General features: G+C 51.7%; 1 protein-coding gene across 1 annotated transcript in view; it reads left to right on the forward strand.

Moving 5' to 3' along the window:
* Positions 1–27,936, forward strand: part of ARID3C (AT-rich interaction domain 3C) — a 105,050-nt gene that overhangs the window by 49,450 nt on the left and 27,664 nt on the right. The window contains exon 4 of the mRNA XM_048503287.1: positions 20,532–20,604. Within this exon, the coding sequence (XP_048359244.1) occupies positions 20,532–20,604 (73 nt within the window). The remainder of the gene's footprint in view (positions 1–20,531; positions 20,605–27,936) is intronic.

Consider the following 27,936-nt stretch of genomic DNA (forward strand, 5'->3'; position numbering starts at 1 on the left):
TGGCCCGGCGGCCATTCACTGTTAATTGGGGGGAGATTTGGGTTTTGGCCGTCGCTTTCATGACTGCGGCCCCCGTTTGGAAGGTCAAGCTTGTTGGCCTCCCCGCTGGCTGTGGATTAACCAGGCCTGGACTTTGGGGGTGGGCGGGCTCACAAGGCATGGCTCAGAGCCAGGGAGAAACCGCGGCGGGCAGAGGAACACGTCCAGCGGTGTGGGTGGGGGAAGAAGGAAGAACTCCGTGCGAGGGGCCCTCTGGACGCGCACGTTGGAGATAGACCCAAATGGCGAACCCCTCCTGGCCGTTTGTCCAGGTGCATCCTGGCCCCCAAGATAATTGCGCTGGAATCTTTCACTTCTCACCCAGTCCGCCTCTTGAGAGCCAGCGTGGTGTAGTGGTTAAGAGCAGGTGGATTCTAATCTGGAGAACCGGGTTTGATTCCGCACTCCTCCACATGAGTGGCCGAGGTTTATCTGGTGAACTGGACTGGCTTCCACACTCCTACATTTCTGCTGGGTGGCCTTGGCCTAGTCACAGTTCTCTCAGAACTCTCTCAGCCCTACCTACCTCAGAAGGAGAGAGGAAGAGAAAGGAGCTTGTAAGCCACCTTGAGTCTCCTTACAGGGAAGAAAGGTGGGGTATAAATCCAAACTACTACTACTACTACTACTACTACTACTACTACTACTACTACTACTACTACTACTCTTCCTCCTCCTCCTTCTCCTCCTCCTTCTCCTCCTTCTCCTTCTCCTTCTTCTCCTCCTTCTCCTCCTCCTCCTTGGGGTGCCATCAGGGGGGCTCGTGCATAATTAACTGGAGTTCTTCCTCCCGGTCTTAACACAATAGCGGGCAGCCATATGAATATCATGACCAGACGTCCCGCTTTTGATCCCGCATATGAATATCATGACCAGATGTCCCACCTTAAAACAATTTTGTCCCGGCTGGCCACCACTCTGGTTTTTTTTTTTGAACCGTCTCGATTTTTGGAAGGCTGCCCCACTGTCACAGGGCGGGAAACAGGAGCGCCCCAGAAGGCAGTGCTCTCCTGCAACTGCGCCCGCCCGCGTCCTGGTTTACAAAGGTGACTATCTGGTCACCTTACATATGAAGGGAGAAACCAAGATAAGAGTAACCAGTGGTGGGATTCAAATAATTCAACCACCGGTTTTGAACTTCCAGTGGTGGGACTCAGTGGTGGAATTACAACCAGTTCTCAGAACTAGAAAAAAAATTAGCTACCGGTTCTACCGAACTGGTGCAAATAGGCTGAATCCCACCACTGAGAGCAACCCGGAATGTATGATCCTCGTTGTACCCCGGGGTAATTGTGGCGTGCAGAAAACGCCTAGGAGATCCCTGGAGGTTTGAGAGTGGAATCTGGGGAAGCCGTGGTTTGGGGAGGGGAGAGACATCATCAGGATATAGTGCTCTACCCACCCTCAGGAGTCTGCAACCTGCGGCTCTCCAGATGGCCATGCTGGCAGGGGCTGATGGGAATTGTAGTCCATGAACATCTGGAGAGCCGCAGGTTGCAGACCCCTGCTCCAGAGCACCCATTTTATCCAGGGGAGGTGATCTCTGGGATCTGGAAATCAGTTGAAATTCCTGCAGATCTCCAGGCTGGCAACTGGAGTTGAGAACTAGGGACACCCCCCTCGAGGGAGTGAGCAGGGATTTCTTTGTCCATCTGCCCGCAGTGAGGCCATCTTTATTCCCTCTTGTGAAGAAGGGAGAGGCGAATCTCTGCTCTTAGTGGGCGTATTGATTCCCGGGCCTGACAGTTTAATTCTTCTGTTTATAGAGGAATATAGCTCTATCGATGGCATTAAATGAGTTACTAATTATATCAATACAAACATGATTAAAAAAGGGGGCTCCTTGCCTCGGAGGCAGGTGTCAAGGAGAGACAACAGCCTGATGGTTGCACAATTGTGTCGCGACAGAGAGAAGGCAGCAATTCCCGCCGGAACAAAGTACAGTTCACTGCCTGCTCACCAAAAAAAGAAGTGCTGGAATTAAAGGAAATGTTTTATTTTTTTGTCAACTCCCCACCTGAAATTCTAGCTGCAGGCTTTAGACCTATTGATGGAGGGTAGATCTGTTAATGCCTACTAGCCATGATGACGAAAGGGAACCTCCACATTCAGGGGCAGTCAATCTTGGGATCCCAGTTGGAACATCAGGGAAGGCCTCGCCATTTTTGCCCTGTGGTTGGACCTCTAGATGAACTGGTTGGCCAGTGTGGGTTAATGGTTAAGACCAGTAGACTCTAATCTGGAGAACTGGGTTCGATTTCCCACTCCACATGAGCAACAGACTCTAATTGGAGAAGTGGTTCAATTCCCTGCTCCTCCTCATGAAACCTTCTGGGTGACCTTGGGCCAGTCACAGTTCTCTCTGGACTCTATTGTGGGGAGAGGAAGGGAAAGGAGTTTGTAAGCTGCCTTGAGACTCCTTACAGGAGAGAAAGGCAAGGTATACACTTAACACTTCCTCCTCCTCCTCCTCCTTCCTCCTCCTCTTCTCTCCTCCCTCCCTCCCTCCCTCCACCTCCCCCCCCTCCTCCCTCCCCCCCCTCTTCTCCTCCCTGCTTTCCTCCCTCCTCCTCTCCTCCCTCCCCCCCCTTCTTCTTCTCCTCCTCCTCTCCCTCTTCTCCTAGCCTATATCCTCCTCCTCTTCCTCTTCCTCCTCTTCCTTCTCCTCCTCCTCCTCTTCTTCTTCTTCTCCTTCTCCTCCTTCTCCTTCTCCTCCTCCTTCTCCTCCCTCCCTCCCTCCTCCTCCTCCTCCTCCCTCCTTCTCCCTCCTTTCTCCTCTCCTCCTCCCTCCTCCTCCCTCCTCTCCTCCTCCTCCCTCCTCGGCCCATCCCTCCTCTCCTCCTCCCTCCCCCCCCCAGGGCTTTTCTTCTTACCTACAGAAGGCAGGTAGCATTTTAACTTAATCCTACTTTGGATCCCTGCCCACCTACGTGTGTGACTGCAAGGGGCCAGGGTCTTCAGTAGATTTTTTTGTATCACAAACCCAAGTGGTTTTGAGTTCCACAGGTCAACCACAGCTCGGTCAAAAAAATTTATCTTTCAAAAAGATCTCTCTTGAAGTCTGATATTTTTCATTCTTGTGGATCATGTGCTTGTCTGATGACAAGGGAGATGAGTAAATCTGGGGCTCCTCCCCCTTTCTCTTTGTCCATCATTTTATAGTTGTGTCCCAGCCGGCTTTATCAGTCTCCTGTCCAGGGTAAACAATCCCAGACTAATCTGCTCAGTGCCCACAGACCTTGGCCTTCACGCCCGGAACCTTTTCCCTCTTCCCCGATCTTTGCTGCCTCCCGGACCGGTTCCAACCCGGCTGCCTCCCTCTCCTGCTATTCCTCCCCCACCTTCAGCTCAAAGCGGGATTCTCCCCTGAAATCTGCTGTGTGGTCTTTGCAAAGGCTGCGATTGATGTCATCCCTGATTTCTGAAAACCCAAAACGGGAAAAATTTGGGGTGCCATTTTAACGGGCTCACCTGGAAATAAGCCAGAGGTGGGATCCAGCCGGTTCTCACAGGTTCCCGAGAGTAGGTGACTAATTATTTGTGTGTGCCGAGAGGTTACCACGGGCTACTAATGGGCGATTTTGCTAATGCGTGATTTTTGCCTTCAGTGACACCCCTCTTTCTCAGCAGTAGCGCCGCGAGAGACTGGAAGTCACAAAGGTTTAGTAGGAGGTGCACCGGCGCGGGCAGCGTGGCAACCTGCTTCATGCGCAAGGTATTCAGCATTCGCTTCAAGCGATCGGGCGCAGGCTGCTGCCGCCCTTGCCACAGCCCCACCCAGGAATGCCCCACCCACGGAATGCCCGCCACACGCCTCTATCGTGGAAACCTCGTCGCCCAGCCCCATTGGCGCTATGCCACAGTTTGAATCCCACCACCATGGGAACCTGTTACTAACATTTTGGGATCCCGCCACTGAAATAAGCTATATTGAAATTAATGAGACCAGCTTCAAAATAAATGGATCAGGAGAGTTAGAGGTATATTGTGATATTATCATGCAGTGCTTTGAAACAGGGCTGCTAACTCCGTACTGGGGAGTTCCTGCAGATTTGGGGCTGGATCTTTGGGAAGGGCAGGATTTGGGGAGGGCTGAGAGCTCAGCGGGTTTCGCTGCCAGGAACTCTGCCTTCCAAAGTAGCCATTTCCTACAGGTGAACTGATTTCTTTAGTCTGCAGGTGAGCTGCACTTCCAGAAGATCTCCAGTCCCCACCTGGAAGATGGCAACCTTAGTTTGAAAATTCTTATCTAGTCGCTTTCTGAGAGATGTAGTGGGGCAAAATGGTGCCCCCGGCCCCCTGGTAGCTACGCACCCCTCCCTGTCCCTCGTGTCCCGTAGCAGCTACGCCCCCTTGCACCCACTTACCCACATGACTCACCAGGGGGCGCCTGGGGCGTTTGTCCCCGGATGTCCCAATGATAGTTACGTGACTTCGCTTGCTATACAAATGACCTGATTTATGGCTACCAATCTTGATCCTCCTTGATCTGAGATTGCAAATGCCTTAGCAGACCAGGTGCTCAGGAGCAACAGCCGCAGAAGGCCATTGCTTTCACCTCCTGCTGGTGAGCTCCTAAAGGCACCTGGTGGGCCATTGCGAGTAGCAGAGTGCTGGACTAGATGGACTCTGGTCTGATCCAGCGGGCTAGTTCTTATGTTCTTATGGCTACCAATCTTGATCCTCCTTGATCTGAGATTGCAAAGGCCTCAGCAGACCAGGTGCTCGGGAGCAGCAGCAGCAGCAGCAGAAGGCCATTGCTTTCACCTCCTGCCTGTGAGCTCCCAAAGGCACCTGGTGGGCCACTGCGAGTAGCAGAGAGCTGGACTAGATGGACTCCGGTCTGATCCAACTGGCTTGTTCTTATGTTCTTATTATAAACTATGCTCAGCCTTAGCAACAATTTGGCTCACAACCCAGGCCTTGTAAGACTTAACCTCACAGCTCTTGAGGTAAAGCCTCTCAGATTTGGCTGTCATGGGTTTTCCGGGCTGTGTGTAGCCGTCGTCTGGTGGTTTTTGCTTCTGACATTTTGCTTGCATCTATGGCTGGGATCTTTAGAGGCATGTCACGGTGAGATGTATTTCTGTGCCATGGAAGAGTTCACATCTGTCAGAAGGAAATGTCAGCTGACAGAGCGGCTAACCGTGAATGGCGCTGGCTTAAAATGTTGGGAGCCAAAATTGCCAGACCAAAGTTTGGAAAACCTAGAACAGCTGGTTGATTCTAGCCACAAAAGCATTCGGCCGCACTTCTCAGATTTAGCGAAGCCGTTTTCATCCGCCAGGATGGCTTGCCTAGATTGCCAGGGAGAGGAGCGCTCCTTCCGGATGCAGAGAATGACAAAGGACTGGCATTTGAAGCCTGCGTGTTCTCTATTCATGTGCCGTTCATTCATGAAATCGCACTCCTATTCACCGGGCAAATGAGTCCCCTTAAAGTCCATTAGACTGGCTTTTGAGCATCATAATGGCTGGGTAGATGGTCCTTGTGGCTAGACTGAAAAGACCATGTCTGTGTGTGTGTGTGTGTGTACATATGTATGTGCCATCAAGCAGGGGCATGTCTGCCAGAGGGACATGGGGGTCAATTGACCTCAGGTGCCAGCCATGAAGAAGAAGAAGAAGAAGAAGAAGAGGAAGAAGAAGAGGAGGAGGAGGAGGAGGAGGAGAAGAAGAGGAGGAGAAGGAGGAGGAGGAATTTGGATTTATATTCCCCTTTCTCTCCTGCTTTAGGAGACTCAAAGGGGCTTACAATCTCCTTGCCCTTCCCCCCCTCATAACAAACACCCTGTGAGGTGGGTGGGGCTGAGAGAGCTCCGAGAAGCAGTGACTAGCCCAAGGTCACCCAGCTGGTGTGTGTGGGAGTGTACAGGCTAACCTGAATTTCTGTGATAAGCCTCCACAGCTCAGGCGGCAGAGCGGGGATTCAAACCCGGTTCCTCCAGATTAGATACACAAGCTCTTAACCTCCTATGCCACTGCTGCTCTGTTAGGAGTGCTTTGATTGTGTGTTCCTGCATTGCAGGGGCTTGGACTTGATAGCCCTTGGGGTCTCTTCCATGATTCTGTGATTCAATCAGTTCATGGAGTTCCCCATCACAAGATGGTCCCTGGATGGCTTTAAAGGAAATTCCACCCATGGTGGATGGAGCTATTAAACACTATCCATAATATCTTGACAGAGCCTGCAGGCTCAGCAGCAGTATATCTTTGAAAATCAGGTGCCGAGGGTTTTTCCCTTCCAGGCTTCCTGGAATCATTTGCCCGGCTGTTGTTGGAAACAGGCCGTCGGACCAGATGAACAGCCCTGGCTGTTTTTCTTGCATTCTTATGACCGTCATATAATATTTGTTCAGACAGTAGGGCCAGAAAATCCCGCACCTCGATAAGAAAGCAGATTAAAGATCAAGTTTCCAGATTCCAGGCGTGGCTGGTTTAAAAGGTACAAACACACAGAGCTGTAGCGTAACTTTGGCAACCCGGGGATTACCTGCAAAACCCCGTATCTTCCAAAACAATCTGGATCATCTGGCCGAGCAATACCGGGGCCGCGTCTTCTGGATGGAGTGGGGGGGGGGGGGGGCGAAACCCCGAAGGCAACCTGGCGCTGCTTGTGGCGACCTGCAAGGAAAGATCCCCTACCGTGGCGGGCCTTAACTTTTCCCCATGAAGGCGAAAGGCCGACGAAATTATCAAAGGCTTTTTGGAGCCCGCCGATCAATCCGTTTAATGAAGGCCTTAAAAACCCGCCCGCCCGCCAACCCTCCTGTCATTTGGCTCCGGCAATTGTCTCTGCTTAAAAGGCGACCTTTGGCCCGGGTTTGATGAAACATGTTTATGCATTTCCCCGGCACGCCCCGTCCCCCCCCCCCAGATAAAAGGTTAGAGGTTAATAAATGGTGGAAAAATAGATACCAATGCTTTGAGGTCACACCTGTTTTTGCTTCTCCGAGTTCCCCGCTGCAAGGGGGCAGGGCGGCAATTTGCCGAGTTGGCTGCGCATTCCTGCCTTTATACGGCATAATTGGGTGGGGCACCCCATGCATTAATCTGGTGGGCGGGAGGGACGAGCGAGTCCAGATGCCTCCAAGAAGAAGACGTTGTGGCTCCAGCCGCCCTCCCCTAAAAGATCCCCCCTTCTCTTGCTCCCGAGTCAGCTTCTAGACAAGGATGTTGGACCAACCTGCAAACATGCTTGGAGGTCCCCTTCTATGGGTCACTCGTGTTTGTAATGGAATCACAGAATCATAGAGTTGGAAGAGACCCCCAAGGACCATCTAGTCCAGTGATGGCAAACCTTTTCGAGACCAAGTGCCCAAATGGCAACCCAAAACCCATTTATTTATCGCAAAGTGCCCACACGGCAATTTAACCTGAATACTGAGGCTTCAGTTAAAAAAAAAACTTGGCTCCAAGGGTCCTCTGAAGAGGCCAGCCACGGATGCAGGCGAAACGTCAGGAGAGAATGCTGCTAGAACACAGCCCTACAGCCCGGAAACCACACAGCACCCCAAGTTAACAACTGCTTCCGGTGGTGGGATTTAAATAATTTAGCAACTGTTTGTTTACAAGCACCATTTTAACAACCGGTTCTGCCGAAGTGGTGCGAACTGGCTGAACCCCACCACTGGTTATATCCCGTGGTTACACCATGTTAGATGACCCATGCGGAAAGGGCCCAAGTGTTATTTAATGACTCTGCCTGACTGTCAGAAACCAGAGGATTTTCTGGAGGAGTTTAGGCCTGACAACTCTTGCTCTGAACGTAGCACATGCAGCGTTCCAGCGTCTCTGGTGATGCATTGCCCAAACAAAGTTCTCTTGCTGTTTTTTTTTCACCCAGACATTGCTTTTTAACTGCCTCGAAGCGCGCGATTGTTTCTTCAAACGATTCTGTTTTGTCCGCAGCTCTGTTGTTGGGCCCGGATTCCTTTGTGTACCGGTTGGAAATCCATTCCGGTTTGCTGCGTTGGTTTCTTTTCGGCGGCCTTTAAATTCTCGCATAGGTTTCCTGGGAGGAATTGGTGTCTATAGCGCCTTCGATTTGCACTAATTTTCCCTTCGTGTGCCCTGACTTTTACGGCTGCATCATCGACCTCCTGTCCTGCCGTTTGTCACGGTCGGCAGAGCGTCGGTTCGGAGCTGTAAACCGGAAGCGTCTGGGCATGTCAGCGAGCAACTGCTGTGGTTCCAGATCCCTTTGCAAGATTTTGGGAGTCGGTTTGTGGCATGACTAACGTGGCAAAGATCATAGCAGCTGAGTTTTGCCTGAGAGTCTTTAGAGCATAGGTGTCAAACTCGTGGCCCTCCAGATGTTATGGACTACAGTTCCCATCATCCCATGCTGGCAGGGGATGATGGGAACTATAAGATCCATAACTATCTGGAGGGCCACGAGTTTGGCCTATACTGAGCTGAAATAAGTCAGAGGCGAACCTTTGGCACTCCAGATGTTATGGACTACAATTCCCATCAGCCCCGCCAGCACAGCCAATTGGCCATGCTGGCAGGGGCTGATGGGAATTGTAGTCCATAATGTCTGGAGTGCCAAAGGTTTGCCACCACTGTTTTAGAGGTTTGATCTTGAAGGAGCATTGGCCTGATCCAGGAGAAGGCAACTTCATGGGTTCTTGACGGGCTTCCTCACCTGGAGGCAAGAGGTTCCCCAGAAACAGTGACCCAAACGGGGAAAGGGCACCTCCGATTGCCCCACACCCAGAATCACAGGGGGTAAATCTTGGAAAGCCCCTCCCTCTACCTGAGACCCCAGAAGACTGAAGCTGGGCAGAAGAGACCACTCTGGCTGAGAGGAGGAAGAGGAGTAGTAGGAGGAGTTTGGATTTATATCCCACCTTTCTCTCCTGTAAGAAAAAGAAGAAGAAGAGTTTGGATTTATATCCCCCCCTTTCTCTCCTGCAGGAGACTCAAAGGGGCTGACAATCTCCTTGCCCTTCCCTCCTCACAACAAACACCCTGTGAGGTAGGTGGGGCTGAGAGAGCTCTGAGAAGCTGTGACTAGCCCAAGGTCACCCAGCTGGTGTGTGTAGGAGCGCACAGGCTAATCTGAATTCCCCAGATAAGCCTCCCACAGCTCAGGCGGCAGAGTTGGGAATCAAACCTGGTTCCTCCCGATTAGATACACGAGCTCTTAACCTCCTACGCCACTGCTGCTGAGAGGAGGAAGAGGAGTAGGAGGAGTAGGAGGAGTTTGGATTTATATCCTACCTTTCTCTCCGGTAAGAAGAAGAAGAGTTTGGATTTATATCCCCCCTTTCTCTCCTGTAGGAGACCCAAGGTGGGTACAAGCTCCTTTCCCTTCCTCTCCCCACAACAGACACCTTGTAGCCAGAGGGCAGGTGAGGGCTGGGAGGAGTCCTGAGAGAACTGTGACAGGGGCCAAGGTCACCCAGCAGGAATGCCGAGTCGCGGAAGCTTACATCTGGCTCACCAGGTAAGCTGCCGCCACTCAGGTGGAGAAGTGGGGAATCAAACCCAGTTCTCCAGATTAAAACCCACCTGCTCTTAACCACTACACCCTGCTGGCTCTCTGAGATGGACCAATCACCTGACCTGGGTTAAGGCAGCTTTTTCTGGACAGGGAGAGAAACTTGCACAAAGCTGTTGGGAGCGGCTGTGACAGAGGGCAGATTTCTGGGGCTTTTGCCTAGCCCAGTGGTGGCGAACCTATGGCACGGGTGCCAGAGATGGCACTCAGAGCCCTCTCTGTGGGAACGTGCAAACAGAGTGCCCCCCCCACCCACACATCTAGGCTGACCTGGGCCACTGGACTCAATTATTAGCATTAAACTTAAGACCTAGTTTGGGGAAGCAGTGTAGGTTAAAGCTGTTAAACCCCACTGATTTTTCATCTACTGCTAAGAACTAAAAGTCGCGATCCTTTACCTGGGAGTAAGCTTTCGGTTGCTAGCAATGGGGCTTGCTTCTGAGTAAACCCTCCCTAGGAGTCGTGATTCACCCTGTTGGAAGATTAGTCGCGACCGTTGCTTCAAAGCAAAGCCGCCGACTACCACCAAGCTTACTCCCGAGTAATGCACACCTTGGAGCCAACTGCTTTTTTCTAAACTAAAACCTCAGAATTCGGGTTAAATTGCCGTGTTGGCCCTTTGCGATAAATAAGTGGGTTTTGGGTGGCAGTTTGGGCACTCGGTCTCGAAAAGGTTCGCCATCACTGGCCAAGCCACAAGCAAGCGGCCACCCTGGGATTTGCAGCCATTCCAGCTGTCTGTTTACTGGAACCACGAGCCACACTTATTGGATGATCAATAGGTCCCCCTGTTGGGTCACAGCCCTGGCTTCCGGCTCACGCCCCCTCGGAGATGCATGCCCCCCTTGACAAGAGACCAGCCCTGACCTCTGACCTCCCGGGGCACGGCAGGGTCCCTGGGGATCGCGTCAATTCAGGGAGCAGGGCTTCCCCACAAGTGATTCCCGGAAGGCTCTCAAGACGTCCTCCTCCAGTAAAACAGGAGAAGATTTCCTCTGGCTTTGTATTGTTACCAACTCCAGGCTGGGAGAGTCCTGGAGATTTGGGGGTGGAGTCTGGAAGGGTGGGGTTTGGGGAGGGGTCTCAGCAGGGTAGAATGGCAAGGAGTCCGCCCTCCCAAGAATCCATCTTCTCTTTGTGGTCTGTAGATCAGTTGTAATTCCAGGCAATCTCCAAGCCCCATCTGGTGGCTGGCAATTTTTGCAGTCATTATATGCATGGCACCACTGAATGGGTAGTGCTCTGCCCCAAGGAGCCTACAATATACTTTAAAATAAGGGCAAAGCACAGCTTCGGGAGGCATGATGGGTTTTCTCACCTGGAGGAGCAGCAGTGGCGTAGGAGGTTAAGAGCTCGTGTGTCTAATGTGGAGGAACCGTGTTTGATTCCCAGCTCTGCCGCCTGAGCTGTGGAGGCTTATCTGGGGAATTCAGATTAGCCTGTGCACTCCCACACACGCCAGCTCGGAGCTCTCTCAGCCCCACCTACCTCACAGGGTGTTTGTTGCCAGAGGGGAAGGGCAAGGAGATTGCAAGCCCCTTTGAGTCTCCTGCAGGAGAGAAAGGGGGGATATAAATCCAAACTCCTCCTCCTCCTCCTCCTCCTCCTCCTCCTCTTCTTCTTCTTCGGAGACTCAAAGGGGCTGACAAACACCTTTCCTTTCTCTCCCCACAACAGACACCTTGTGGAGCAGGTGGAACTGAGAGAGTCCTGAGAGAACTGCGACTGGCCCAAGGTCACCCAGCAGGCCTCATGTGCAGGAGCAGGGAAACAAATCCAGTTCGCCAGATAACAGTCCGCCACTCGTGTGGAGGGGCAGGGAATCAAACCTGTTCTCCGGATTAGAGTCTGCTGCTCATGGGAGGGAGTGGGGAATCAAACCCGGCTCTCCAGTTTAGAGCCCTCTTCTCTTAACCACTATGCCATGCTGGCTTTTTCAGGGATGAACAAGGTGTACAAATCCCAGATTCTGTCATTGTGTTTGCTAATCTGTTTGCGTTATTTTTTTTAAAAAAGAAGGATGGGGAATTTTTTGGCTAGGTGTAAGGAGAACAGAATATGTTCCGCATTCACAACTTGCATTTCAAAATGAATGTGTGTGAGCAAGAGAAAGCCAGAGGTTCAGCCATTCATGTTAAAGAGCAGCAGTGGCGTAGGAGGTTAAGAGCAGCAGTGGCGTAGGAGGTTAAGAGCTCGTGTATCTAATCTGGAGGAACCGGGTTTGATTCCCAGCTCTGCCGCCTGAGCTGTGGAGGCTTCTCTGGGGAATTCAGATTAGCCTGTACACTCCCACACACGCCAGCTGGGTGACCATGGGCTAGTCACAGCTTCTCGGAGCTCTCTCAGCCCCACCCACCTCACAGGGTGTTTGTTGTGAGGGGGGAAGGGCAAGGAGATTGTCAGCCCCTTTGAGTCTCCTGCAGAAGAGAAAGGGGCGATATCCCCTTCGGGGACGGGGCGGGATAGAAATTTAAAGTATAAATAAAATAAAATAAATAAATAAATCCAAACTCTTCTTCTTAAATGTGGGGTGCTGTGTGGTTTCCGGGCTGTATGGCCGTGTTCTAGCAGCATTCTCTCCTGACGTTTCGCCTGCATCTGTGGCTGGCATCTTCAGAGGATCTTCAGAGATGCCAGCCACAGATGCAGTACAATACCTGCCACGAGAGTTGCTGCTAGAACACGGCCATACAGCCCGGAAACCACACAGCATCCCAGTGATTCCGGCTGTGAAAGCCTTCGACAATCCATGTGTTCTGGCACCTACAGCATAGAGCTGGGCTTGCTTACTTGAGCTGCCCTTTTCATCTCTTCCGTTGCCTCTTTTGGCTGTCCTTTGGCTGTCCCTGGCTGCCTTTCCAAACACAGTGGGGGCTTGGAAAGTAAACACTCGTTCTGGACACAGCTACAATTGAATCGGCTCCAACTGGGCTGTCTTTCCAGGAAGGCAGTTCCTTCTTCCACCTGCTTTACCTGGAAAACGGCCTGCAAATCGCCAACGAATCGAAAAGGCTGAGCCGAGAAGTTAATTTGTATTCAAGGCAGTGCTAACACGCGTTTTGCACTGAAAGCTGGAATCCTGCTCTCTCCTTTCCGTTGGGAGGTCCTGCTCGATCCAGTTGCTTCCTGAAGGCTTGGACGTGGTTAGACTTTGGGCCACATTCCAGCAGCCACATGTCAGCTTGGAGCTTGGCTCCCTTCACCTGGCAGGTTGCCGTTTGCCAAAGACCGGGACAGAAAGACAGATCCTGCCTCCTGGTTATGGGATCCTTGGCACAGGTCGCGGGGAGCAGCAGTGGCGTAGGAGGTTAAGAGCTTGTGTATCTAATCTGGAGGAACCGGGTTGGATTCCCCGCTCTGCCGCTTGAGCTGTGGAGGCTTCTCTGGGGAATTCAGATTAGCCTGTGCACTCCCACACTCACCAGCTGGGTGACCTGGAAACTAGTCACAGCTTCTTCTCCGAGAGCTCTCTCAGCCCCACCCACCTCACAGGGTGTTTGTTGTGAGGGGGGAAGGGCAAGGAGATTGTCAGCCCCTTTGAGTCTCCTGCAGGAGAGAAAGGGGGGATATAAATCCAAACTCTTCTTCTAAATCCAAACTCTTCATCCTGAGGCCCTGTTACAGTAGTCCTGTTCGCTTGGCACCCCCCTTTAGCAAGAACACTAGAGGAGGTGCAAAGGGAATCGCAACATGCCAGTGTACAAGGAAACTGGAAACCAGTCTGGGCACTGGCACCAGATACCTGGGAGCCCTGCAGAGAATGCACGGAAGAAGAAGAAGAGTTTGGGTTTATATCCCTCCTTTCTCTCCTGTAAGGAGACTCAAAGGGGCTGACAATCTCCTTGCCCTTCCCCCGTCCTCACAACAAACACCCTGTGAGGCAGGGGCTGGAGATTCCAAAAAGAGCTGTGATCAGCTCCAAGGTCCTTTACCCGGGCTGGCCATGCAGGTGGAGGCATGCCAATCTGGTTCCCCAGATCAGCCTCCAAAACTCAAGCGGCAGAGCGGGGACTCAAACCTGGTTCCTCCAGATTAGAGTGCACCGGTTCTTAACCACTACGCCACGCTGGCTCTCCCAAAAGACATCGTTGGCTTATTATAGAAATGATAGAAGAAGACGTTGTGAATAGATGGTTTATTATAGTCGCTTGGGTGACGCAGAGCGTGGATTTTTCCATTACCAGAGATACATTAGAAGACATTTTAAAGGCGGGTGGCTTTTAGTGTCCCACTGGAACAGTTATTTGGTGCAGATTTTTCCATATTAGAAGTGGAACTCAGCTGCCCCACTGAGCCCCCCCCCCCATTCTTCCCACTAATTATCCTCAGACATCCATTTGCACCCCACCAGCCTCCACAGCTCAAGCGGCAGAGCAGGGAATCAAACCCGGTTCTCCAGATTAGAGTGCACCTAGGAGCAGCAGTGGCGTAGGAGGTTAAGAGCTGGTGCATCTAATCTGGAGGAACCGGGTTTGATTCCCAGCTCTGCCGCCTGAGCTGTGGAGGCTTATCTGGGGAATTCAGATTAGCCTGTGCACCCCCACACACGCCAGCTGGGTGACCTTGGGCTAGTCCTGCAGCTTCACTCGAGCTCTCAGCCCCACCTACCTCACAGGGTGTTTGTTGTGAGGGGGGAAGGGCAAGGAGATTGTAAGCCCCTTTGAGTCTCCTGCAGGAGAGAAAGGGGGGATATAAATCCAAACTCCTCTTCCTCTTCCTCTTCCTCTTCCTCTGCTGCTGCTGCTGCTGCTGCTGCTGCTTCTTCTGCTTCTGCTTCTGCTTCTTCTGCTGCTGCTGCTGCTGCTGCTGCTGCTGCTTCTGCTTCTTCTGCTTCTGCTTCTGCTTCTTCTGCTGCTGCTGCTTCTGCTTCTGCTTCTTCTGCTTCTTCTTCTGCTGCTGCTGCTGCTGCTTCTGCTTCTTCTGCTTCTGCTTCTTCTGCTGCTGCTGCTGCTGCTTCTGCTTCTGCTTCTTCTGCTTCTTCTGCTTCTTCTTCTTCTGCTGCTTCTTCTTCTTCCTCTTCTTCCTCTTCCTCTTCCTCTTCCTCTTCCTCTTCTTCTTCTTCTTCTTCTTCTTCTTCTTCTTCTTCTTCTTCTTCTTCTTCTTCTTCTTCTTCTTCTTCTTCTTCTTCTTCTTCTTCTTCTTCTTCTTCTTCTTCTTCTTCTTCTTCTTCTTCTGCTGCTGCTGCTGCTGCTTCTCCTTCTGCTTCTTCTTCTCTGTCCTTCTTTCCCAGGGCATTAACCTCCCCCCACCCACTTGGGTTTAAGCACATGAGCAACCCCCCCCCCCCGATTTCAGCATTTGCTGATGCAGTTCCAAACTACAGCTCCTAGAGAGCAGGAGGAAGCAGGAGGACAAGGGTTAATCTGGCCATCGCTGCCTGAGAGAGAAAGTTGGCCCGAGGCCCGGGGGGGCGGGGGGGGGCAGCGGCCGAAGGGTTAATGATGAAGCAGCCGTCTGCTTGAGTTGGCTGCCCTCCAGCTGGCCGGGTGCCCGCTACCCACGACCTGTGCCAAGCTGCCCGCCACCGTCACTCCGCGACAGTCTCGGCCGTAGATTCTGATCTAATGAGATGTATCCCGCTAACCAAACGGGCGAGGATCTCCAGCTCTGCACCTTCAGGGAATGTGATTCGCTGGCAGTTTGGGTGATCCGAGGAAAGAGCCAAGTCGGGCATTCCTGACCCAGCAAGGGGGTCTCTTCCCACGTGTAAAGCTGGAGGAAGTGTCTGCGCTGCGGAAATCCTAGGTCTGTTGCAACACACAAAAACCATCCAGACTCCGACTGGAGGGCTCATGGAACACGAGATCCTGGTGGGGTACAAATGGATAATTAATGGGAGGATATTTAATGGGAAGAGTTGTGTGTGTGTGTGTGTGTGTGTGTGTGTGGCTCAGTGGGGCAGCTGAGTTCCACTTCTAATATGGAAAAATCTGCACCATAGAATCATAGAGTTGGAAGAGACCCCCCAGGGCCATCAAGTCCAACCCACTGCAATGCAGGAACACGCAGTCAAACCACTCCCAACCAGAGGTGGGATCCAGCAGGTTCTCACAGGTTCCCGAGAGTAGGTTACTAATTATTTGTGGGTGCCGAGAGGGGGCTAATAATGGGTTATTTTGCCAGGTGATTTTGGCCTTAGTTACGCCCCTCCTCTCAGCAGTAGCGTGCAGAACTTGAAGCAGCGTAGCAGGAGGTACACTGGCGTGCGTGGCAGCCTGCGCCTGCGTGCATTCGTTTCCCGCCCAAGGACCGGCGCAGCGGCTGCGTCCTTGCCACAGCCCCGCCCAGGAATGCCCAGCCACGCCCCTGTCATGCCCCGCCCAGCCCCATTGGCACTACGCCACTGTTTGAATCCCACCACCAGGGGAACCTGTTACTAAAATGTTTGGATCCCGCCACTGCTCCCAACATATGTTCATCCAGCCTCTCTTGAGAAACCTCTAAAGGAGGAGACTCCATCACACTCTGAGGTAGTACACTCCACTGTCGAACAGCCCTGACCGTCAGGAAGTTCTTCCTAATGTTTAGGTGGAATCTCTTTTCTTGCACCTTGAACCCATCACTCCTGGTCTCAGTCTCTGGAGCAGCAGAAAACAAGCTTGCTCCTTCACCAACATGGCATCCCTTCAAATGTCTAAACAGGGCTAGCATGTCACCTCTTCACCTTCTCTTCACCAAACTAAACATCTCCAGCTCCCTAAGTCTTTCCTCGTAGGGCATGGATTCCAGACCTTTCACCATTTTGATACCATTTCCAGACCATGACCACGGGAGAAGAAAGGAGCAAGAGGGTCTCCGTCCCCACTTCCATGGGCGGGGAAGGGAAGACCCTTGCTCCTTGATGGTTGCCCACAGTGCCACGTGTGATGGCTGCCCACAGTGCCACGTATGCTCCCTTGAGCTGCCGGTTGCTACAGGAGACCCTGACACTGTGGGTGGTCATGACAGCAGCAAGGTTGCTTGGCACCCCTCGGTGCCTGGCACCTGGGCAACGCCCTCAATTTGCCTAGTGGAGAAGCTGGGCCTGAGAGCAAAACTGTTAACCCTGTCCTAGCCAAAGGGCAAGTCACCCTGCATGTGGAAGTGTGACAGCCCAGAAAGACACCCTGTAAGCCAGGGGTGGGCAATTATTTTTTCCATGGGGCCGCATAAGAAACAGAAAATATTGTGGAGGGCCGGGCCAAAAGGCAGGGGGGCGAGGTGCTTTTGAAAGCCCCGCAGAAGCCGGCAGCCAAGGCAACTGGCTTCTGTGGGGCTTTCAAAGGCGCCTCGCTCCCCAGCATGGCAGGGGGACCATATAATGCCCAGGTCTGCTGTAAGCCCAGAGTATTTGCGTGCACGCCCAGCTGAGCTGCTACTGCTCACGGACAGGGCGCTGGAGCTTGGTCAGATGGCAATGCTGGTGAGCTGACCATGTACATTCCAGCTCTTAAGAACCAGAACTTTGTTCTGTTTTGAGAAAAGGAGGCCATTTATTTACCATGTTCCCTTCAGTGGCAGTGATGCCCGCAGCGGGTTTCTGCAAGGCATTTGTGTGTGTGAGGGGGTGGGGAAACACGTCGCCCGATTTACAACTTCACAGCTGCTGCCTTTGAAGCCGCCGAGCATTTGAAGGGAAGCCGCCCTTCCCAAACACGGGTCCCGGCAAGGTGAAATTGGCGCGTTGGCCTGATCCTCGCTACCGGAACGAGATGTCCCTCGGGACGGCAAATTACTGGGTTGCAGTTCACTCTTTTGGGTGGAGAGGTTACATCCGAAGGGTGGGGAGAAGCGGAGAAAGCCCCAGTGCCCTCTACCCCCACATCAATTTCACTCCGCTGGAGCCTAGATAATAGAGGTCAAAGGTCAGCAGGGGGCTGCCCCATCTTGCTAATTGCCCTGATGTGGCGGGAGGGGGGGAGGAGGAAAGGGAAATGGATGAAATCCCTACAGGTGTCGGGGAAGGCTCAACAGAGATCACGGAGCGCCATCAAATATTTATCTCTTCCACCCGTGCAAAGGTCAAAGGTTGCTGCGGCCCAGGGTGGGGAGGGGCAGCTACCGCTCCCCCGGGACGGAGCGAGCTGCTTAGTCCATCAAGACTGCTGGGAAGAGCAAACGGCCAACCGGAGAATCGCACCGCCTGCCCTGTTGTGCGGACACAGGGGAGGGGGGAAGCTATTTTTGGGCACAGATGGATGGCACTGTGAAAAGCCGGACAGCTTGCCGAGCTGAAAGCTGCTTCCATTTATCACTGTGGGATCCTGAAATGACTTTCAAAAAAGCTTCTTCAGGAGAGCAGCAGTGGCGTAGGAGGTGAAGAGCTCGTGTATCTAATCTGGAGGAACCGGGTTTGATTCCCAGCCCTGCCGTCTGAGCTGTGGAGGCTTATCTGGGGAATTCAGATTAGTCTGTGCACTCCCACACACGCCAGCTGGGTGACCTTGGGCTAGTCACAGCTTCTCGGAGCTCTCAGCCCCACCTACCTCACAGGGTGTTTGTTGTGAGGGGGGAAAAGCAAGGAGATTGTCAGCCCCTTTGAGTCTCCTGCAGGAGAGAAAGGGGGGATATTAATCCAAACTCTTCTTCTTCTTCTTGATCTACACAAATGTTCACAACCTGACAATAAACGATTCCCAACATTTTATACCAGACCACATTGAAAAAGCTGACCCCTAGAACTTACGTGTTTAAGGAGACCCAAAATCAGTCTGTGGGGGCCAAGAGGCTATACCTGTTGCTTCCTGCACCTCTGTTGGCCGGTTCAGTTCCCGGAGCACCCCAGTACCGTCCTCATTTTGAGGTCTCTCCACACAGGCTGGAGAAACAGCCCAGAATGGCGAGCCCTCCAAACTCAGGGGGAGAGGATTCCTTTAAAAAGCCGCCTTTCAGCTACTCTGCCAACGTGCTTTCTACTGTGACTGTCCTGCGGCCCCAAGCTCAGTCAATGGGAAGTTGGCAAGTCAAGATTTGCAGAAGGGCCTTTCTGTTATTAGTGTGGGAGGGGGCTGGGAAGAGTGGGAGGGGGTGGTGGGATCCAAAATTTTTAGTAACAGGTTCCCATGGTGGTGGGATTCAAACTGTGTCGTAGGCTGGGCGGGGCACGGCGGGGGCGTGGCCGGGCATTCCTGGGCGGGGCTGTGGCAAGGACGCAGCCGCTGCGCCGGTCCTTGGGCGGGAAACGAATGCACGCAGGCGCAGGCTGCCACGCACGCCGGTGCACCTCCTGCTAGACTGCTTCCAGTTCTGCGCACCACTGCTGAGAGGAGGGGCGTAACTAAGGCAAAAATCAGGTGGCAAAACCACCCATTAGTAACCCCCTCTCGGCACACACAAATAATGAGTAACCTACTCTCGGGGACCTGTGAGAACCTGCTGGATCCCACCTCTGGTGGGAAGGGGTAGTGGAAATGGCAGGTGGAAGACAGGAAAAGCATCGCCTCGAAATGGTTGGTTGTGGCATTCCACTCTAAAAAGATTAGCAGTCCGGGACCAGGCCGTGTGCCAGCATGCTGGCAGGGGATGATGGGAACTGTAGTCCATAACATCTGGAGGGCCGCGAGTTTGACACCTATGGTCTAGATACTTTAATCTGGAGGTTGATGAAGGTGAAGGTGGTCCTCTGCGCAAACGCTGGGTCATTATTCAGTCATGGTGGGACATCCCATCACAGTGTTTACCAGGCAGATGTAGTTTATGGGATGGTTTGCCACGGCCGTCCCCAGTCAGTCGGGCACAGATTTTACCAATGAGTTGGTTGGACGGTAGGCCGAGTTAACCTTGACTGGGCTACCTGAAACCGACTTCCGTCGGGATCGAACTCAGGTCGTGAGCAGAACTTGGATGGCAGCAGTGCGGTTTACCTCTCTGCTCTGTGGGGCTTTGATCTGGAGGGTAACCCTGTAAATCTGCGGTTGCAAAAAACCCAACAGAATCTTCTCGTCAGCCCCACCGAAGAGTGCAACAGGTGTGGCTTTGACGCTTTCAAGCAGTAGTTCCTGTAGCTCAGGGGTCTGCAACCTGTGGCTCTCCAGATGTTCATGGACTACAATTCCCATCAGCCCCTGCTGTAGCTGTTCCTCATTATTGCACGGAAGTTTCCGACCAGTTGGCGGGACTAAGCCACCTCTGAGAGCTCCCCCTGCTGGGTGGCCACCCAGTCTGCACGGGAACTTGCTCCCAAGCATACCTTTGTGGTTTTTATTTTGTTAAATGAAAGTTGCAGTGAGATGACTCCTATGCAGATTCAAAGAATCATAGAGTTGGAAGAGACCCCTAAGGCCATCAAGTCCAACCCCCTGCCATGCAGGAACACATAAACTACATTTCACTCTTTGGCCCCTTCCACACATGCAGAATAAATGCCCTTTCGATCCACTGTCACAATTGGTTGTTGTGGGTTTTCCGGACTGTGTGGCCGTGGTCTGGTAGCTCTTGTTCCTAATGTTTTGCCTGCATCTGTGGCTGGCATCTTCAGAGGTGTATCACAGAGAGAAAGCCAAATTTGTGTTACATGGTGTGTAACCAGTGGCGGGATCCAAAAATGTTAGTAACAGGTTCCCATGGTGGTGGGATTCAAACAGTGGCGTAGCGCCAGTGGGGCTGGGTGGGGCATGTTGGGGGCGTGGCCGGGCATTCCGGGGGCGGGGCATTCCTGGGCGGGGCTGTGGCAAGGACGCAGCCGCTGCACCGGTCCTTGGGCGGGAAACACATGCATGCAGGCTGCCACGCACGCCAGTGCACCTCCTGCTAGACTGCTTCAAGTTCTGCGCGATACTGCTGAGAGGAGGGGCAAAAATCACGTGGCAAAATCACCCATTAGTAACCTCCTCTCGGCACACACAAATAATTAGTAACCTACTCTCGGGAACCTGTGAGAACCTGCTGGATCCCACCTCTGTGTGTAACACACTTCTCTCTGTGTTTCACCTCTGAAAGCTGGCCCCTGGAATGATTTGCGTGAGCCCCAAGCTAATGCATCTCCTCTTTTTCTTTCCCACACACAGCTGTACGAACTGGACGGTGACCCCAAACGCAAAGAGTTCCTGGATGACTTGTTTGGCTTCATGCAGAAGAGAGGTGAGTTGGATGTCCTGAGAGGCCCCCAGAGGCCGATTCCCCATGGTCACTTTATCGCTTGATACACTCACGAAAAATCACAGTTGAAGCAAGAACTCCCCATGGCTTCATCCCGGTTCTGGCACGGGCTACCCCCCTTATCATGCGTTTTTTGGGAACCTGCATCGAAGTGCACCTTTTTTTCCAATCACGCTCTGAACATAAGAGCATAAGAACTAGCCTGCTGGATCAGACCAGAGTCCATGTAGTCCAGCTCTCTGCTACTCGCAGTGGCCCACCAGGTGCCTTTGGGACCTCACCTGCAGGAGGTGAAAGCAATGGCCTTAAGAACATAAGCAAGAGCCTGCTGGATCAGACCAGAGTCCATCTAGTCCAGCTCTCTGCTACTCACAGTGGCCCACCAGGTGCCTTTGGGAGCTCACGTGCAGGATGTGAAAGCAATGGCCTTCTGTTGCTGCTGCTGCTGCTCCTGAGCACCTGGTCTGCTAAGGCAGGTTCGGTGGGGAGAAACGGGACAGACACAGCTTATTCTTCCCATCCTTTGAACCTTCCAGCCAATCAGAGCACAGTGGGCTGAGCACAGAGCGTGTGCAGCCTTTTTTTTGGTGCCATGCTGGGCTTGGCTACGAAGAAATGTAAATAGGACGCTACGGTACAATGATTTTGATAAACTGTTTACGTGTGGCTCCATTCAAACATTAAAATGAGGATAAGAATAATATGAGTTTTCAATTAGGGAAGGAGTAATAGAATTTTTAAAGCCACCAAGTATAAAACTTAGGATTGAAGAACCAGTAACAACTCATGGAAACATAAAGTCTAACAGGTTAACAGATCAAAATGTCCCACACCGTATGGGAAATGATGGGAGAAAGACAATGAAAGAGAGTTTGATTATTAAACATACTCAAGACAACATGGTAAATGCTATGGACTGTAGGCATACTCCAACCAATGAGGACTGTAGGCACACTCTGACCAATGAGGAAATTAATCTGATACCAACACAATAGCCAATCAGAGGCGGGGAAATTTTGCCTACGTAGCGATGTACCTGTGCGAAAAGAAGTTAAAAGAAGTTCCCGCCCCACAGCATGACAGCCAATCAGGACAAGGGAGAACAGACCCGTCGAGCAGATTGCGTGTTCCTGGGGAGTGTTACGTTGTTTGAAACCGTGATAGACATCAAGGACTTCACTACCCTGTTTCCCCGAATATAAGACATCCCCTGAAAATAAGACGTAGTAGAGGTTTTGCTGAAGTGCGAAATATAAGGCATCCCCCGAAAGTAAGACGTAGCAAAGTTTTTGTTTGGAAGCATGCCTGACGAACAGAACACAGAAAAGTAAGACATCCCCTGAAAATAAGACATAGCGCATCTTTGGGAGCAAAAATTAATATAAGACACTGTCTTATTTTCGGGGAAACACGGTAGACACACGCTGCAGTGGGGAGGGAGAAACTGTGATGAAAAAGGTGCTGTTTCTTTTGGAACCGGGATGTATCTGGCTTTAATTTCTCACTGGGGATTCGCCCAGGTCTGCAACCTGTGGCTCTCCAGATGTACATGGACTACAAACCCAATTGGCCATGCTGGCAGGGGCTGATGGGAATTGAAGTCCGTGAACATCTGGAGAGCCGCAGGTTGCAGACCCCTAGCCCAGAGTCTCAGGTCGGGGGAGGGGGGCACTGTGGGTCAGTGGCAGAGCCTTTCCATGCAGATGTACCCAGGTTCTATCCCGGGTATCTCCAGTTAAAAAGTAATCTGTGACCTAGAATTGTTGGCCAATTATGCACCCAGGTGTTATTCTTCCCTTAGGAGCAGCAGTGGCGTAGGAGGTTAAGAGCTCATGTATCAAATCTGGAGGAACCGGGTTTGAATCCCCGCTCTGCCGCCTGAGCTGTGGAGGCTTATCTGGGGAATTCAGATTAGCCTGCATACTCCCACACACGCCAGCTGGGTGACCTTGGGCTAGTCACAGCTTCGCGGAGCTCTCTCAGCCCCACCTACCTCACAGGGTGTTTGTTGTGAGGGGGGAAGGGCAAGGAGATTACAAGCCTATTTGAGTCTCCTGCAGGAGAGAAAGGGGGGATATAAATCCAAACTCTTCTTCTTCTTGTTCTTTATCAGCAGTGAATTTGCCTCCTTTCAAGGAAGGCAAGCGGCGTGTGTATTGCACAGTTCTGTCCCCTCTTCCTTGTCTTTTTTCTGGCTCGGAGCAGGAGTAACACATTTCTTTGCAAATCGTGTTCTCCTGCCTTGGGTTTGTGCTTGTCACGTTGCCTGCGGGTGTTTCCACATCTACAAGATTTGCATAGGGAATCAGCATGGAGAAGTTGTGTTGTGCCTGTGTGGATCTTAAGAACATAAGAACTAGCCTGCTGGATCAGACCAGAGTCCATCTAGTCCAGCACTCTGTTACTCGCAGTGGCCCACCAGGTGCCTTTGGGAGCTCACCTGCAGGAGGTGAAAGCAATGGCCTTCTGCTGCTGCTGCTGCTCCCGAGCACCTGGTCTGCTCAGGCATTTGCAATCTGAGATCAGGGAGGATCAGGATTGGTAGCCATAGATCGACTTCTCCTCCATCAATCTGTCCAAGCCTTTTTTAAAGCTATCCAGGTTAGTGGCCATCACCCCCTCCTGTGGCAGCATATTCCAAACACCCATCACATGTTGCGTGAAGAAGTGTTTCCTTTTATTAGTCCTAATTCTTCCCCCCAGCATTTTCAATGAATGCCCCCTGGTTCTAGTATGGTGAGAAAGAGAGAACAATGTCTCTCTGTCCACATTTTCTACCCCATGCATAATTTTACAGACTTCAATCATATCCCCCTCAGACGCCTCCTCTCCAAACTAAAGAGTCCCAAACGCTGCAGCCTCTCCTCATAAGGAAGGTGCTCCAATCCTTCAATCATCCTCGTTGCCCTTCTCTGCACTTTTTCTAGTATCAGTATCCTGCTGCCCACGCACCCTTTCTTTCCCCTTCATAGACCTCTACCGCTCTTTGCCTAAAGTCTGCTCAGAGGAGGAGAGCAATAAAAAAAACTTATTAAACATATTTCAAAAGAACATCACGTTAATATATTGATACATTGATATATCGATGCAATTGTATATTGGTAACGGATGCATTGACACGTTGATATATTGAAATATTGATATTACTGCCAGTAGGGAATGATGGATTCTATGATAACATCAGGGGGATTGTCTCTGTGCTTGAGATGCGTTCCTAACTCAATGCAGCTGCTGGAAACAAGAAGTCTGTGCTGCGGAAAGATACATGTATAACCAGCCTTCTATATATAATCACTGCTATTTGGGGCATTCTTTCCTTGATCTTTCCTTTATAACAGGGGTCCCCAAACTTTTTAAACAGGGGGCCAGTTCACTGTCCCTCAGACTGTTGGAGGGCCGGACTAAAAAACCTACGAACAAATTCCTATGCACAAATGATTGTAATATGTTTGATTTCACCTTTCAGCCTTTCTCTCATGGTCTATTTTTAGAACAGTGACCAAAGTATGTCAAGTACAGGGTGGGCTCCAAATATTGTTGGGGAGGCTGTGGAATACCTTCCCCTGTAAAAAAAAAAAGCAGAACTTTCCCAATGAAGCATTCCATCTAACCCAGGATCAGGTATCTTCCTGGGTTCTTTCCTCCCTAGCAGCCAGCGAGCGATTCGCCAGCCTGGCTGATGCCAATGGGAGTGAGGCGGAACAGAAAGCCTGAGAGCAACACATGGAGTAGCTGAGAGAGGAAGCGGGTGGAGCAGGCGTTTGCCACGTAAGGTTTCCAACTCTGGGTCAGAAAATTCATGGAGCTTTGGGGGTGCCATCATGTAACTGCAATCAACAGCCGTTGGGGCCGGTTCCTCCTCTCCCTCGAGCCCCCACTGCACATGAATGGAGCCATCACCGCCATGCCTGGCGGGCCGGATAAATGCCTTCAGGGGGCCACATTTGGCCCCCGGGCCGTAGTTTGGGGACCCCTGCTTTATAGCTTCACATGCTTTGTAGATAACTGGGCTGAATTAAAAGGTCGGGAAAACGCAGGGCTTCCCCTTAAAATGCATGGTCACTTCAGAGCAGTCGCGTAAGGGAAACTCTATATAGTTTCAAGGGTAGGCAAGTTGATCTTCAGTGGAAAAGCTAAATTAAAGTTCAGTAGCACCTTCGAAAGTGACAAGATTTTCAGGGGTTGAGCCGTAAAGAATCGTAGAATCGTGGAGTTAGAAGAGACCCCCGGGGGCCATCAAGTCCAACCCCCTGCAATGCAGGAACGCACCGTCAAAAAGTCGAAGTTGCTTTTGTCAGGTGGCTGATGAGGGGAAGTTTGACCCTTGAAAGCTCAGAAGCGAAATAGTTTGTTGGTGTCTGAGGTGCAGAGGTGTGTGTGTGGGGGAATGGCGCCCGGGGCAACACCTGCTCCAACGCCCCCCCCCCCGCCCCTGTGCCCCCCCCCCCGCACCTCATTTAACTTAGCCGACAGGAGTCTGCCGCGGGCCGTCCCTTCACCTGGCCCCGCCAGGCTGCTCTTTCAGTCAATGGAGTCTCCACTGGTGGGACCAGCCTGAGGGGAGGGGTGTGGGGAGTGATTCTCCACCCCCCCACGTGACCAGCTGGCATGCACCCGGGGGCATGTGACCCAACATGTCCCCATGCGCACTCTGCCTCTGCTCTGGTGCTGCTGGACTCAAAACTTGGTCCCCTTCCCACGAGAACGTGTCCCACGAGAACGTGTCCAGAATTCAGATTAGCCTGTGCACTCCCACACACGCCAGCTGGGTGACCTTGGGCTAGTCACTGCTTCTCGGAGCTCTCTCAGCCCCACCTACCTCACAGGGTGTTTGTTGTGAGGGGGGAAGGGCAAGGAGATTGTAAGACCCTTTGAGTCTCCTTACAGGAGAGAAAGGGGGGATATAAATCCAAACTCTTCTTCTTCTAACAGGAGACAAATGCAGCTTCTGGTTAATGCATGTGAACGGTGGTATTAAATATAATTATGATGATCAACGCGGCCAGGAAAGAGAACCGGCGGACCAGATTTTCGAGCTAGGAGCTGTCCAGACTCTGAGCTTTGACTCCAATCAATCAAATTCACATTTATTAGCCATGTGCTATACACGCACGTATAAGACTTCAACCCTAGCCCAGCTCCCAAGAGTTTACAGAAAAATTAAAACTCAATGTGAGATTTATACAAAGCATTAAAATCCAAAATAAGAGGCTATTATATAAGCTTGAAAAATACAAATAGAATAATTGTAGAAGAAGAAGAGTTTGGATTTATATCCCCCCTTTCTCTCCTATAGGAGACTCAAAGGGGCTGACAATCTCCTTGCCCTTCCCCCCTCACAACAAACACCCTGTAAGGTAGGTGGGTCTGAGAGAGCTCCCAGAAGCTGTGACTAGCCCAAGGTCACTCAGCTGGCGTGTGTGGGAGTGCACAGGCCAATCTGAATTCCCCAGATAAGTCTCCACAGCACAGGTGGCAGAGCTGGGAATCAAACCCGGTTCCTCCAGTTTAGATCATGAGCTCTTAACCTCTTAAGCCACTGCTGTATGGCTTTGACTCTTGAAAACTTATACCCCCAAAATCGTGTCGGTCTCGTAGCTACGGACTTGAATCTAGATCTCCTTCTGCAGAACATCACAGCTGCCCTCTGGAACTATCTTCAGGGCAGAAGGGAAGATGTTTTCGCTTGAAGTTCTGCCCAGTGAGGACCCGTGCATTTTTTTAATAATGTCAGTATTCTGGGAAATCCTGAATTCTGGTTTCTTCAAATGCACATTTAACACCCTGCAGGCAGCTGAAAAATCTAAGCCAGTGGTGGCGAACCTATGGCACGGGTGCCAGAGGTGGCACTCAGAGCCCTCTCTGTGGGCACGCGTGCACAATGTTCATCATGTGATAATAGTGTAATTATTTCAGGGAGATTATCAGCATTAAACCTAAAACCTAGTTTTGGGGAAGCAGTGTAGGTAACCCTGTTAAGCGCTGTTAAACCCCACTGATTTTCATGTGAAGAACTAAAGCGCAATCCTTTACCTGGGAGTAAGCTCGGTTGCTTCAAAGCAAAGCCACCGACTAACACCAAGCTTACTCCCGAGTAATGCGTGCCTTGGAGACAACCATTTTTTCCATACTAAAACCTCCGTATTCAGGTGAAATTGCCGTGTTGGCACTTTGCAATGAATAAGCGGGTTTTGGGTTGCAGTTTGGGCACTCGGCCTCGGAAAGGTTCGCCATCACTGATCTAAGCATTAGTTTCCCTTTTTCGATCCGGAATAATAAGTGAACGCACCTTCCCCCCCCCCCGCCCCCCAGCACCACACCTGGATTGTGTACCTTTAAACAACTCTGGCCTTTTGTGTGTTCCCCCCACCCCTTCCTGGCCTCCCCCTCCCTGTTAATTAGCGCAACATTAACCTCTGCCTGGGGTTTTATTTCCTATCGAGCGGCATGTTCATTAATCCAGATGCTGGCAAAGGCCCATAATTGATGGCTGGCTCTGGACGCTATTGGGGAAGGGGGCTTTTGAAAAGTGTTCTGAGGCTCGATGGGGGATCGGGAGGAGAGGTCAAAGGTTAAAGCATTTATCGAATCGCCTCAATTGCCGGAGCTTCCTATTTATCCCGCCTGGCCCTGATAACAAAACCCAGCACCGATTTCCAATGCGGGGAAGGGCTGTTCATCAAAAGCACGGCCGTACCCTGCCGAACATCTTGCACGTAGAAGAGTTTGTGGGGCCTGGACGCTCCTGCCCTCCTCCATAGCAAAGTTCAGTCTGAGACAACAGGGGGCCGTCTTAAAACCAAGAGGGCCTTTGAACATGTGCAAAGTACCTTTCTGTCCACTTGGCACCATCATGTTTTGGCAGGAGTTATTGCTGCAGTCAGAGAGGCTGGAGGTGGAGGTAAACTAGACCCCTATGAAATGCTGTCCAGTGGGATATGGTTGCAGGTAGGGGGGAAGAAGAAGAAGAAGAAGAGGAAGAAGAAGAAGGAGAAGGAGGGAGGGAGGGAGGGAGGGAGGAAAGGGAGGGAGGGAGGGAGGGAAGGGAAGGGAGGGAGGGAGGAAAGGGAGGGAGGAAGGAAGGAAGGGAGGGAGGGAGGAGGAGGGGAAGGAGGAGGAGGAGTTTGGATTTATATCCCCCCTTTCTCTCCTGAAGGAGACTCAATGAGGCTTACAGTCACCTGAAAATCTTGCTCGTAGAATAGTTTGTGGGAAAGGAGGAGGAGGACGAGAAGAAGGAGGAGGAGGAGGAAGGAGGTGGAGGAGAAGAAGAAGAAGGAGGAAGAGGAGGAGGAGGGGAAGGAGGAGGAGGAG

This window comes from Sphaerodactylus townsendi, linkage group LG07 (assembly GCF_021028975.2).
Source record: "Sphaerodactylus townsendi isolate TG3544 linkage group LG07, MPM_Stown_v2.3, whole genome shotgun sequence".
NCBI lineage: Eukaryota > Metazoa > Chordata > Lepidosauria > Squamata > Sphaerodactylidae > Sphaerodactylus > Sphaerodactylus townsendi.